The sequence below is a fragment of the Pristiophorus japonicus genome, chromosome 15, assembly GCF_044704955.1.
Source record: "Pristiophorus japonicus isolate sPriJap1 chromosome 15, sPriJap1.hap1, whole genome shotgun sequence".
NCBI classification, from domain to species: Eukaryota; Metazoa; Chordata; class Chondrichthyes; family Pristiophoridae; genus Pristiophorus; species Pristiophorus japonicus.
In genome coordinates, this window is record NC_091991.1 from 103,894,213 (window position 1) to 103,908,258 (window position 14,046).

General features: G+C 51.6%; 1 protein-coding gene across 2 annotated transcripts in view; it reads left to right on the plus strand.

Annotated features, from left to right (window-relative positions):
- The window catches only part of LOC139280933 (arf-GAP with dual PH domain-containing protein 1-like), a 728,784-nt gene that overhangs the window by 200,312 nt on the left and 514,426 nt on the right, over window positions 1-14,046 (plus strand). For both annotated transcript variants that reach the window (XM_070900744.1, XM_070900743.1), the window contains exon 4: window positions 10,151-10,233. In XM_070900744.1, the coding sequence (XP_070756845.1) occupies window positions 10,151-10,233 (83 nt within the window). The remainder of the gene's footprint in view (window positions 1-10,150; window positions 10,234-14,046) is intronic.

A 14,046-nucleotide genomic window follows, 5' to 3' on the forward strand; every position in this document is an offset into this window, starting at 1 on the left:
GAACTCCAGTTGAAGGGTGGAAGATGCCTGTGTGTGGATTTGTTTTAACGTGGGGTGGCCGTTGCACACCAGCCACCACACGGGCTTGACAGAGCGAGGGCTTGGTCCAGTGACAAGGATTACCCAAGACGACTGGAGACCAGCTCTGCTGCACGGACCTAGTGCGCACACATATCGCAGTGTGGGCTGTCCTGTGCTGCCCCTGGGCCCTCGCCTCTCCTGGGCCCCGGTCACGTCCCTCTACAATCTCTCGCCACTCCTGCGCCCCGACCTCGCCACTCCTGCTGTACCTGCCCACGCTCCAATCAGCGACCTGGGTTATGGTGATGTCCAGTCCAGTGGCCCTCTTCACTGCCGTCGCTCTCCTGAACCAGTTCGCGCTGCTCCTTTGACCTGCCGATGGTCCTTGCTGGTCCAGAGAATATAGCCCCATTCTACACAATCTCTCATCCCAGGTATCAGTCTAGTTACACCGCAAGTATATCCTTCCTCAGATAAGGAGACCAACACTGTGCACAGTACTCCAGGTGTGGTCTCACCAGGGCCCTGTACAATTGTAGCAAGACTTCCTTACTCTTATACTCCAACCCCCAGCAATAAAGGACAACGTGCCATGTGCCTTCCTGATTGCTTGCTGTACCTGCATGCTGACTCTGTGTTTCACCCAAATCTCTCTGAACACCAACATTTAAAAGTTTCTCACCATTTAAAAAAATATTCTGTTTTTCTATTCTTCCTACCAGAGTGAGTAACCTCACATTACCCACATTAAACTCCCATCTGCCACCTTACTGCCCACTCACTCAGTCTATCTATATCCCTTTGTAGACGCTTTGTGTTCTCCTCACGGCTTACTGTCCCACCCATCTTTGTATCGCCAGCAAACTTGGATATATTACACTCGGTCCCTTCATCGATGTCATTAATATAGATTGTAAATAGCTGAGGCTCCAGCACTGATCCCTGTGGTGCACCACTAGTTACAGCCTGCCGACCTGAAAAAGACCTGTTTATCCCTACTCTCTGTTTTCTATCCGTTAACCAATCCTCTATTCTTGCTAATACATTACCTCCAATCCTTGTGTAATAACCTTTTATGTGGCACCTTATCGAATGCCTTTTGGAAATCCAAATATACTACATCCACTGGTTCCCCTTTATCTACCCTGCTTGTTACATCCTCAAAAAACTGTAATAAATTTGTCAAACACGATTTCCCTTTCATAAAACCGTGTTGATTCTGCCTATTCATGTTCTGATTTTCTCAGTGCCCTGTTACCACTTTCTTAACAACGGATTCCAGCATTTTCCCAACGACTAATGTCAGGCTAACTGGCCTGTAGTTCCCTGTTTTCTCTCCCTCTCCCTTCTTTCTCGAATAGTGGGGTTAGATTAGCCACCTTCTAATCTGCTGGGACCGTTATAGAATCGAGGGAATATTTGAAAGATCAAAACCAATGCACCCACTATCTCTGCAGCCACCTTACCCCAGGATGTAGGCCGTCGGATCCAGGGGATTTGTCGGCTTTTTGTCCCATTAGTTTCTCTAGTACTTTTTTTCTACTTATATGAATTACATTAAGTACCTCACTCTCATTAGACCCTTGGTTCCCCACCATTTTTGGTATGTTTTTATGTCTTCTACTGTGAAGACAGATATAAAATGTTTAACGTTTCTGCCATTTCCTTATCCCCCATTATAATTTCTCCCGCCTCAGCCTCTAAGGGACCAATGTTTACTTTTGCTGCTCTCTTCCTCATTACATACTTGTAGAAGCTCTTACAATCTGTTTTTATATTTCTTGTTCATTTTCTCTCAGTCTATTTTCCCCTTTTATCGATTTTTTGGTCACACTTTACTGGTTTCTGACACTTCCCGGATCCTCAGGCTTACTGCTGTTCTTCACAACATTCTAAGCTTCTTCTTTCAATCTAATGCTATCCCTAACTTCCTTCATTAGTCACGGATGGATCACTTTTCCTGTGTTGATTTTGTTTCTCAATGGAATGTATTTTTGTTGAGAATTATGAAATATTTATTTAATGCTGGCCGCTGCTTATCTCCTGCTGTACCTTTTAATCTATTTTTCCAATCTACCTTCGCCAACTTGTCCTTCATACCTCTGTAATTGGCTTTATTTAAGTTTCAGACTCTAGTTTCATACTGAGGCAAGTCACTCTCAAACATAATGTGAAATTCTATCATATTATGATCACTCTGCCCCAGAGGATCCTTTACTATAAGATTACTAATTAACCCTGTCTCATTGCACAATGCAAGATCGAAAATAGCCTGTTTCCTGGTTGGTTCCATGACATATTGTTCTAGAAAACTGTCCCGACTGCATTCCATGAACTCGTCCTCCAGACTACCGTTACCAATTTGATTTGTTCAGTCTATATGAAGATTAAAGTCCCCCACGATTATTGCATTACCTTTGTTACAAGCTCCTACAATTTCTTGATTAATATTCTGTCCAACAGTATAGCTAATGTTTGGGGGCATATACACTACTCCCACCCGTTTTTTCAGCCCCTTGTTATTCCTTAACACCATACCTATTCTACTCTCTGACCTTCTGAGCTGAGATCCTTTCTCTCTACTGTCCTTATGCCATCCTTTATTATCAGGGCTACTCCCCCCAGCCCCCCCCCCCCCCATCACCTCCCCCACCCCTTTACCATTCTGCCTGTCTTTTGAAAATGTCAAATACCCTGGAACATTTGGTTCCCAACCTTGGTCACCTTGCAACCACGTCTCTGTAAAGGATATCAGATCAAACCCATTTATTTCTATTTGTGCCATTAGTTTGTCTATCTTGTTACGAATGCTTCATGCATTCAGATAAAGAGCCGTTAATTACATTTTTTTAATCATTATTTCCTGCTTTGAGCTTATTCTCTGCTGCACTGCTCCCATTAAACTCTCTGTCCCTTCCCATCACAGTCTGCTTATTGTTACCCAAATCGCTGCATTGCTCTATTGCCTTGACCTTTCTTTGTAGATTCTACATTTCCCCTCACCTGACCCCTCCCCCACCACTATTCAGTTTAAAGCACCATCTACTGCCCGAGTTATTGGGTTCGCCAGGACGCTGGCCCCAGCCCGTTTTAAGTGAAGCCCGTCCCAGCGGAACAGCTCTCTCTTTCCTCAGTACTGGTACCAGTGCCCCATGAAATGAAACCCCTTCCTCCCATAACAACCTTTGAGCCACACATTTAACTCTCTGATCCGTTTGACCCTGTGCCAATTTGTGCGTGGCTCAGGTAGTAATCCAGAGATTATTACCCTTAAGGTTCTGCTTATTAATTTAGACCCTACCTCATTCTTAGTTCTACCGATGTCATTGGTTCCTACGTGGACCACGACAACTGGATCCTCCCCTTCCCACTTCAAGTTCTTCCCCAGCCTGAGGAGATGTCCTTAACCCTGGCACCGGGCAGGCAACACATCCCCTGGAACGCCCTGTCACGGCTGTAGAGAAGAGTATCTATCCCCCTGACTATACCATCCCCTACAACTACCACATTCCTTCCCTCGCCCCCCCCCACTTGGATGGCCTCCTGTACCCCAGTGCCGTGATCAGTTTGCCCATCCCCCCTTGTCCTTGTCCTTGTCCTCATCCAGAAAGGGAGCAAGTACCTCGTACCTGTTGGACAGGGTCAAGGGCTGAGGCTCCTCCATCACTGCATCCTGGGGTCCCCATACCTTCCTGACTCACAGTCACACCCTCCTGTCCCTCACCATTGATGAACCCTGAAGTACTATTGGACTTTAAGGGTGAGACTGCCTCCTGGAGCAAAGTGTCCAGGTAACTCTCCCCCTCCCTGAGAGCTTGGACTCCAGCTCAACAACTCTGAGCCGAAGTTTCTCGAGCTGCAGGCAGTTACTGCGATGTGTTTGCTCAGGATTGCGATGCTCTCCACCAACTCCCACATGCCGCAGTTACCACACACCACCTGCCCGGCCCTCTCTAACCTTGTTCTATTTATTCATTAAATAGTTAAAGCTTTCATTCAATCGATATTTTTGTTTTATTGTATAATTATTTTGTTTTAAGTTATTAATTTAATAAACACTGGCAAGTTACAGTTTCTCAGCTTTTAATGTAACCCCCTTCCCTAACTTAGACAGCAAAGAAAAGCTGTAAAACTCACCAACCAACCACCGCCCAGCTCTCCTGTGATGTCAATCTTTGACTTTTTGTTGTTGTTTTTGAATCGAAACCTCGGCGCTCCCAATCCCCCCAATCCTTCAAATCCCCCCCCCCCGCTCTCTCCCTCTCCCCCTCGCTCTCTCCCTCTCCCCCTGCTCTCCCCCTCCCCGCTCCCCCCCCCCACTCTCTCCCTCTCCCCCCCCCCGCTCTCTCCCTCTCCCCCTGCTCTCTCCCTGGCCGCCCCCGCTCTCTCCCTCTCCCCCCCGCTCTCTCCCTCTCCCCCTGCTCTCCCCCCCCCGCTCTCTCCCTCTCCCCCCCACTCTTTCCCTCTCCCCCTGCTCTCCCCCTCCCCGCTCCCCCCCCCACTCTCTCCCTCTCCCCCCCCGCTCTCTCCCTCTCCCCCCCGCTCTCTCCCTCTCCCCCCGCTCTCTCTCCCCACCCCCCGCTCTCTCCCTCTCCCCCCGCTGTCTCCCCCCCCCCCCCCACTTCTCCCTCTCCCCCCCACTCTTTCCCTCTCCCCCTGCTCTCTCCCTGGCCGCCCCCGCTCTCTCCCTCTCCCCCCCGCTCCCAATCCCCCCTGCTCTCTCCCCCCTCCCCACTCTCTCCCTCTTCTTCCCCCCGCTCTCTCTCCCCACCCCCCGCTCTCTCCCTCTCCCCCCGCTGTCTCCCCCCCCCCACTTCTCCCTCTCCCCCCACCCGTCCCATTCTCTCCCTCTCCCCCCCCACCCCCGCTCTCTCCCCCCCCCCACTCTCTCCCTCTCTCCCCCCCCCCCCCCGGTCTCTCCCTCCTGTCTCCCTGTCTATGTTTGCCACTCTGCTACCACAGTGTAATGCTGGTCAGTGATTTTTGGGGAGATTATGTCCACGTGGTTAGGTGATGTGGGCGATCTCTCCTGACCTGGGCCTCGGCCTTTAGCCCGTGCAATGCCAGTTGTCCATTTGCTGCACCAATTGTTAAACCCCGGCCACATCAGGTCAATAAAGGGTGAAAGCTGTGAGCGAAGAGGAGACCGGCTTTATTTAACCTCTCGTGGTCCTCAGCCCCAAGCTTTTCAACATTTCAGCTGCAAAGCCGTTGTGTGGGCTGTTGAGTGAGGTGCGAGGGGCCGTATACAGGGATTAAAGGTTTGAAGGGGCGGAGATCAATACACCCCGTGTGGGACCCGCTCTGTGGCTCGAGACCCAGGCCGATGCTCAGGAGACAAGTGAAGTGACAAGTTAGATTGCACTGCCACATACAGAGGGTGCTGAGTATAAGGAGCAGCTTTCTCAAAGACAGACGGTGTCGGCACAGTAAAGGGGGAATTCAACGTTTGGCAGAGAAAGTGGTCAAGGAATATAAGACAGAGAGCAGTGTATTGTATTTCTAAACTTTGGGACTGACCAGTTGCACTTTGTTTCAGAGAATAACAATTTGGGACGCAGTATGTGAGTAATTTGACACACAGTGAGTGTAGGGAACTCGGGGGGACAGGAACTGTGGACCCCAAAGCTCTCCCCCACTGGGGCACTCCCCCCCCCCCCCTCAGGGCACTCCCCCTCCCCGGGCACTCCCCTCCCCCCCCCAGGGCACTCCCCTCCCCGGGGCTCTCCACCACCCCCCGGGGCACTCCCCCCGCCCCCCCCCCCCCCCCCGGGGCACTCCCCCCGGCCCCCCCCGGGGCTCTCCTCACCTCAGGTCCTGGCTCTGTTGTCGGCCCATTGATGGGGATTGGTCGCTGTGATTGGTCGTTGGATGAGGTGATGACCCGGATGGGGGAAGTGGGAGGCTCTGTCAGTCCTGTACCTTCCGACATTCCCCTGGGAGCACGTTGCTCTACACTTTCTTTCATGGTCGTCAAAAATAATTTTTGAAGAATACCAGTGATCAGCGACAATGTTCACAACCCATTTTATCTCTTTCTTAAATCTGGAAATTCTACCGTTTGATATTAGAGAAGGACCACTGGATGTGTTTCTACAAAATTACATTGTTGACTACTTAACCGTTCAAACTAAAGATTGTGAATAAAGTGATTTCATACAAACTCAGTGAGTGTAATGGAAGCAGTCGGTCTCTGTGCCCGTCAGTGCAGCCGGAGCAAACGGGAGCCACGGAGCATAAACTTATCACTCAACCCCTGCCCACACGCTCCACCCCCTGCCCACACGCTCCGCGCCCTGCCCACACGCTCCGCGCTGCTCCGCGCCCTGCCCACACTGCTCCGCCACCTGCCCACACGCTCCGCGCCGCTCCGCGCCCTGCCCACACGCTCCACGCCGCTCCGCGCCCTGCCCACATGCTCCGCGCCCTGCCCACACGCTCCGCACCGCTCCGCCCCATGCCCACACGCTCTGCGCCCTGCCCACATGCTCCACGCCCTGCCCACACTGCTCCGCCCCCTGCCCACATGCTCCGCGCCCTGCCCACACGCTCCGCGCCCTGCCCACACGCTCTGCGCCCTGCCCACACTGCTCCGCCCCCTGCCCACACGCTCCGCGCCCTGCCCACACGCTCTGCGCCCTGCCCACATGCTCCACGCCCTGCCCACACTGCTCCGCCCCCTGCCCACATGCTCCGCGCCCTGCCCACACTGCTCCGCACGCTGCCCACACACTCCGCGCCCTGCCCACACTGCTCCACCCACTGTCCACACGCTCCGCGCCCTGCCCACGCCGCTCCATGCTCTGCCCACATGCTCCGCGCCCTGCCCACACGCTCTGCGCCCTGCCCACATGCTCCGCGCCCTGCCCACACGCTCCGTGTCCTGCCCACACGCTCCGTGCAGCCTCGCCGCTCACCGGGTGGATCTTCTTCATCTGAAAATAACTGAAACCGACGCCATTTTCTCAAAAGAACATCCGTTGTGGGATTGGAAACATTCTGGGGTCAGACTGGGCCAATGTCAGCTGCAATTATCATTGGCGGCAGATTAGGAAAAGAGGAGGTGCAACAAGACCTGGGTGTCATGGCTCATCAGTCATTGAAAGTTGGCATACAGGTACAGCAGGCAGTAAAGAAGGCAAATTGTATGTTGGCCTTCATAGCGAGGGGATTTGAGTATCGGAGCAGGGAGGTCTTACTGCAGCTGTACAGGCCTTGGTGAGGCCTCATCTGGAATATTGTGTTCAGTTTTGGTCTCCTAATCTGAGGAAGGACGTTCTTGCTATTGAGGGAGTGCAGCGAAGGTTCACCAGACTGATTCCCGGGATGGCTGGACTGACATATGAGGAGAAACTGGATCGACTGGGCCTGTATTCACTGGAGTTTAGAAGGATGAGAGGGGATCTCATAGAAACATATAAAATTCTGACGGGACTGGACAGGTTAGATGCGGGAAGAATGTTCCCGATGTTGGAGAAGTCCAGAACCAGGAGACATAGTCTTAGGATAAGGGGTAGGCCATATAGGACTGAGATGAGGAGAAACTTCTTCACTCAGAGAGTTGTTAACCTGTGGAATTCCCTGCCGCAGAGAGTTGTTGATGCCACTTCATTGGATATATTCAAGAGGGAGTTAGATATGGCCCTTAAGGCTAAAGGGATCAAGGGGTATGGAGAGAAAGCAGGAAAGGGTTACTGAGGGAATGATCAGCCATGATCTTATTGAATGGTGGTGCAGGCTCGAAAGGCCGAATGGCCTACTCCTGCACCTATTTTCTATGTTTCTATTTTTCCTGTCAGCATCTATATTTTGTGCAGTTCATGTTCTTTCACCATCTGGGCAGCACCACCCAGTGGGCCAGCTGCCCACCCACCCAGTGACAGTATTGCACCGTGCCCACACCCCTCTCATGGTGCCTATTTGTTCATGTCTGAAATATTTGACAAGGCGTGGATTTCTGATGTGTGATGACTGAGCTGGTGTTAAATGTTTCTTAATCTTTATAAGATTCACTGGTTTGTTTCCAACCTCTCTCCTTCTGCCCCGCCCCCATGTTTCCACACCAGTATCGTACTGTAATGTCGAGCAATGCCGAAGGTTTTAGCGTTGCAGGAAGCTGTGTCTCTCGTGTCATTGAGGGTTGAAAGCGAGGTGGGGGCTCGGGTTAACTGTTTGTCTGCTGTGGGTTAAAGTGGTGACACTTTCAACCAAGGCACAGGTGTAAATGGGTCACTCGCCCATTATGCACCCTATATACGCCCCAGCCCATATACACCCCAGCCCATATACACCCCAGCCCATATACACCCCATATAATACCCATATACGCCCCAGCCCATATACGCCCCAGCCCATATACACCCCATATAATACCCATATACGCCCCAGCCCATATACACCCCAGCCCATATACACCCCATATAATACCCATATACGCCCCAGCCCATATACGCCCCAGCCCATATACACCCCATATAATACCTATATACGCCCCAGCCCATATACACCCCATATAATACCCATATACGCCCCAGCCCATATACGCCCCAGCCCATATACACCCCAGCCCATATACACCCCATATAATACCCATATATGCCCCAGCCCATATACACCCCAGCCCATATACACCCCATATAATACCCATATATGCCCCAGCCCATGTACACCCCAGCCCATATACACCCCATATAATACCCATATACGCCCCAGCCCATATACGACCCATATAATACCCATATACACCCCAGCTCATATACATCCCAGCCCATATACACCCCAGCCCATATACACCCCAGCCCATATACACCCCATATAATACCCATATACACCCCAGCCCATATACGCCCCATATAATACCCATATACGCCCCAGCCCATATACACCCCAGCCCATATACACCCCATATCGTACCCATATACGCCCCAGCCCATATACACCCCATTTGGTAACCATATACGCCCCACCCCGCATACGCCCCCACCCCGCATACATCCCACCCCATATACACCACGCATACGCCCCCACCCCGCATACGCCCCCACCCCGCATACACCACGCATACGCCCCCACCCCGCATACGCCCCCACCCCGCATACATCCCACCCTGTATACACCACACTCCGTATACACCCCACATACACCCCAGCCCACATACACCACACCCCATTTTCCTTCACGTGCATTGGTACAATCGGAAGGTTGGAGTTGTGAGGGAATGGAGGGGTATAAGAGATTATTGGAAAGTAATAAATCTTACCTGTGTAGAATGGACAAAGCGGGCCGATTGAGGAAATAGCTGTAACGTTTCAGTTTCTCCTTTGAAGGTTCGAACAGGGGTTGATTGGTGTTGTGATCTGCGTAGGAACAGCTGGTACGACTGAAGAAATTAGCTACTTCAAATCAGGGAGTTTGTGTGGGAGCGTGGGGGAGCAGGAACGGCTGATCGGGCCAGAGAAACGTAGCAGCTGGGTGGTGGGGCTGAAGAAGGCACAATTGGGGTGAGGTGTGGGAGCAGGAGGAGAGGTTTGCAGAGTGGGTGTGGCACACAAGGCCTGTGCGAAGTTACATCGCGTGTACCGCACAGGGAAAGCTCATTCATCCCAAGTGGTGTATGGTGGGTGAGCGTGAGGCTGGGACTACGAGCTGACATGTTGGTGCTTAGTCTGTGTTAATGGGCCATGTGTAGAGGCTGACTGCTCCAATCACACCAACTGGATTTGTATGGAATGACTTTGCTCACTATCCTTATTTTAAAAGGTTAAGTAGTCAACCCAGCAGTGTTCATATTTAGTGTTCATTTTCAAACAGCTCACGGTGCAATCTCCAGTCGCCACCCTTCCAGGGTGTTCCAGAACTCCCGAGGTATTCAACAATAAAGTGGTGGCAGGAGCTGAGCTAATCGGGGAGGAGCCATTGCACAGTGCCACCTAGTGGCACTAGGCCAGCAACTGCATGTGCCGTGTCACGGTTTACATTGCAAGTTATAAACAGATACAAACACAGCACAAAATCTGCTGGCCGGAGAAGCCGGGCACGTGGGGCAATGTCTGATTGACCAGTTATGCTGAACGGTGAGGTCCTTGCCGGCTGCTTGCCATTTCTCAGTCACTGGTTCCTTGTTTTTCAGAGTCCTTCGGGAACAGTGGGTTCGAGCCAAATATGAGAGGAAGGAGTTTATCTGCATCGAGAAACAAGAGCCTTACTCTGCAGGTAGGAAAGGCTTTTTTGCTCTCAATCTAAAAGGATCCATTAAACACAAGAGGCATCTCGAGGCGATGGAAGTGGGCCTAAGCCTATGTTTAAGTGCTTGGCCTTCTGTAGAAAGCACCCAGTTCCTGGTGTGTCAGGGTGCAGGACTCAATTCCTGCTCCGGTGCAACAACATCTCGATATTTAATTCGAATATAAAGATTTCTGAAAATGCTGGCACAGGCATTCAATTCAGAAACTGTCAGAACCTACAAGAGTATGAGAGAGGCAGATATCACCACAATTATCCCTTTAATAAATGACAATGAATTGTAACTCGCAGTGACAAACACTTCAGTGTTTTGTGATGAAGATTGTTACTGAGCACTGGGGAACTGATTTCACAGAACCGTCGGGGGCGAAATTCGAGTTGTTAGGGCCTCCCGTTAGCCCAGGGCGCAGCACCACAATTCCACGGGGGTCAGCGACGGTGCTCACCAACAGCTCCCCGAGCCACAGTGCTGGGGGGTTAGCCACATCATCACCACGGGCTGCCACCCATTTTCGCCCTGGAGCAAAAATTCTGTAGCGCCCCGTGAGGCGGCCACGGGCAATGCCCGCGACACTTTCCCGGGCACCGCACTCTGCTCGTGGGGCGAAAGTTAAAGGCATGGTGCACCACTTAGTTTTTTAAACAGCCGACTTACCAGTCACGGCCTTATGATCTCCAGCTGGATTTACTGTAATTTACCAAAATTTCCTGGATTCTGGGGAGGTTCCAGCAGATTGGAAAACTGCAAATGTAACATCCCAATTTAAAAAAGGAGGCAGACAAAAAGCAGGAAACTATAGACCAGTTAGCCTAACATCTGTGTTTGGGAAAATGTTGGAGTCCATTATTAAAGAAGCAGTAGCAGGACATTTGGAAAAGCAAAATTCGGTCAGGCAGAGTCAGCATGGATTTATGAAGGGGAAGTCATGTTTGACAAATTTGTTGGAGTTCTTTGAAGATATAACAAACAGGGTGGATAAAGGGGAACCAGTGGATGTGGTGTATTTGGACTTCCAGAAGTCATTCGATAAGGTCATAAAAGATTACTGCACAAGATAAAAGTTCACGGGGTTTGGGGTAATATATTAGCATGGATAGAGGATTGACCAACTAACAGAAAACAGAGTCGGGATAAATGGTTCATTCTCAGATTGGCAATCAGTAAGTAGTGGGGTGCCGCAGGGATCAGTGCTGGGGCCCCAACTATTTACAATCTATATTAATGACTTGGAAGAAGGGACTGAGTGTAACGTAGCCAAGTTTGCTGACGATACAAAGATGGGAGGAAAAGCAATGTGTGAGGAGGAAACAAAAAATCTGCAAAAGGACACAGACAGGTTAAGTGAGTGGGCAAAAAATGTTGCAAAGTGTGAGGTCATGCACTTTGGCAGAAAAAAATCAAAGAGCAAGTTATTATTTAAATGGAGAAAGATTGCAAAGTGCTGCAGTACAGCGGGACCTGGGGGTATTTGTGCATGAAACACAAAAGGATAGTATGCAGGTACAACAAGTGATCAGGAAGGCCAATGGAATCTTGGCCTTTATTGCAAAGGGGATGGAGTATAAAAGCAGTGAAGTCTTGCTACAGTTATATAAGGTATTGGTGAGGCCACACCTGGAGTACTGCGTGCAGTTTTAGTTTCCATATTTATGAAAGGATATACTTGGAGTTCAGAGAATGTTCACTAGGTTGATTCCGGGGATGAGGGAGTTGACTTATGAGGAAAGGTTGAGTAGGTTGGGCCTCTATTTATTGGAATTCAGAAGAATGAGAGGTGATCTTATCGAAACGTATAAGATTATGAGGGGGCTTGACAAGGTGGATGCAGAGAGGATGTTTCCACTGATGGGGGAGACTAGAACTAGAGGCATGATCTTCGAATAAGGGGCCTCCCATTTAAAACTGAGATGAGGAGAAATTTCTTCTCTCAGAGAGCTGTGGAAGCCGGGGTTATGGGGAGCGGGCGGGGAAGTGGAGCTGAGTCCATGATCAGATCAGCCATGATTGTATTAAATGGCAGAGCAGGCTCGAGGGGCCATATGGCCTACTCCTGCTCCTATTTCTGATGTTCTTAACCGCGAGTCGGTGTGGTGATGTTGTTCTGCTCCCCAGTGGCGGCCCCTTCTGCCCCGTTCAGAGTCTGCAGCGACCCTCCCCTTTAACAGAGGGGGAGGGCCCTGAGATCCCGTGAGCATACGCACCACTCCGCACAGCGCTGGAAAATTAGTGCTGTAGTCCCACCCCGAGAGGTAGTGGAGCATGCGACATTAGCTGCTGGGGTATCCGAGCCTGGTGCAGGAAGCCCGCCTCGTAGCTCGTACCGTCCATCGTGCCTGTGCTGCTCGGTGAGAGAGAGCGATCCGATTGTTCCCACTGCCCCGCTTCCCCCCTCCCCCCCCCACACCCCCCTCGGCCCCACACTCCCCCCCCCCTCTCCCCCGCTCGGCCCCGCTCTACCCCCTACACCTCCCACCCTCGGCCCCGCACTCCCCCCGCCGGGCCCGCGCTCCCCCCTCCCCCGCTCTACCCCCTACACCCCCCACCCTCGGCCCCGCACTTCCCCCCCTCGGCCTCGCGCTACCCCCCCGTTCTCACCCTCTCTACCCCTCTCTCTGTCTCTCCGCCTTCTCCCTTTCCCTCCCTCTCTCCCACAACACAAGAACACACGGAATAGGAGCAGGAGTAGGTCATGGCTGATACCTCTCTCGCTCTCTCTCCCCCTCTCTCTCCCTCCCTCTCTCCTCCTCCCTCTCTCTCCCTTCCTCTCTCTCTCTCTCCCTCCATCATTCCTCCCTCCCTCTCTCCATCCCTCTCTCTCTCCCTCCCTCTCCCCCTCCCTCTCCCCCTCCCACTCCCTCTCCCTCCATCCCTCACATTTCTCTCTTTCATTTCCCTCTGTCTCTCTCTACCCATCCTCTCTATTTCTTTGCTTTACTCGTTTCACTCGACAACTTACTCTCCATGTTTGCTTTCTCTTCTCTTCCTCCGTTTGTGGATCTGTGTTCGTTTGTTGTTCCTGCAGTGTTGAGTTAGCCCTCGGGAGCGAGCGAGGGAGGGAGCAAGCTGTTACAATGAAGATGACAAGCAGTCTTGTGCTGAATGTTGGTGGGACTGCACTGGGAGTGTATGTGGTGGGACTACACTGGGAGTGTATATGGTGGGACTATACTGGGAGTGTATGTGGTGGGACTGCACTGGGAGTGTATGCGGTGGGACTGCACTGGGAGTGTATGTGGTGGGACTATACTGGGAGTGTATGTGGTGGGACTGCACTGGGAGTGTATGTGGTGGGACTACACTGGGAGTGTATGTGGTGGGACTACACTGGGAGTGTATATGGTGGGACTATACTGGGAGTGTATATGGTGGGACTATACTGGGAGTGTATGTGGTGGGACTGCACTGGGAGTGTATGTGGTGGGACTATACTGGGAGTGTATGTGGTGGGACTATACTGGGAGTGTATGTGGTGGGACTACACTGGGAGTGTATGTGGTGGGACTATACTGGGAGTGTATGTGGTGGGACTATACTGGGAGTGTATGTGGTGGGACCGCACTGGGAGTGTATGTGGTGGGACCACACTGGGAGTGTATATGGTGGGACTACACTGGGAGTGTATATGGTGGGACTACACTGGGAGTGTATGTGGTGGGACCGCACTGGGAGTGTATGTGGTGGGACTACACTGGGAGTGTATATGGTGGGACTATACTGGGAGTGTATATGGTGGGACTATACTGGGAGTGTATGTGGTGGGACTGCACTGGGAGTGTATGAGG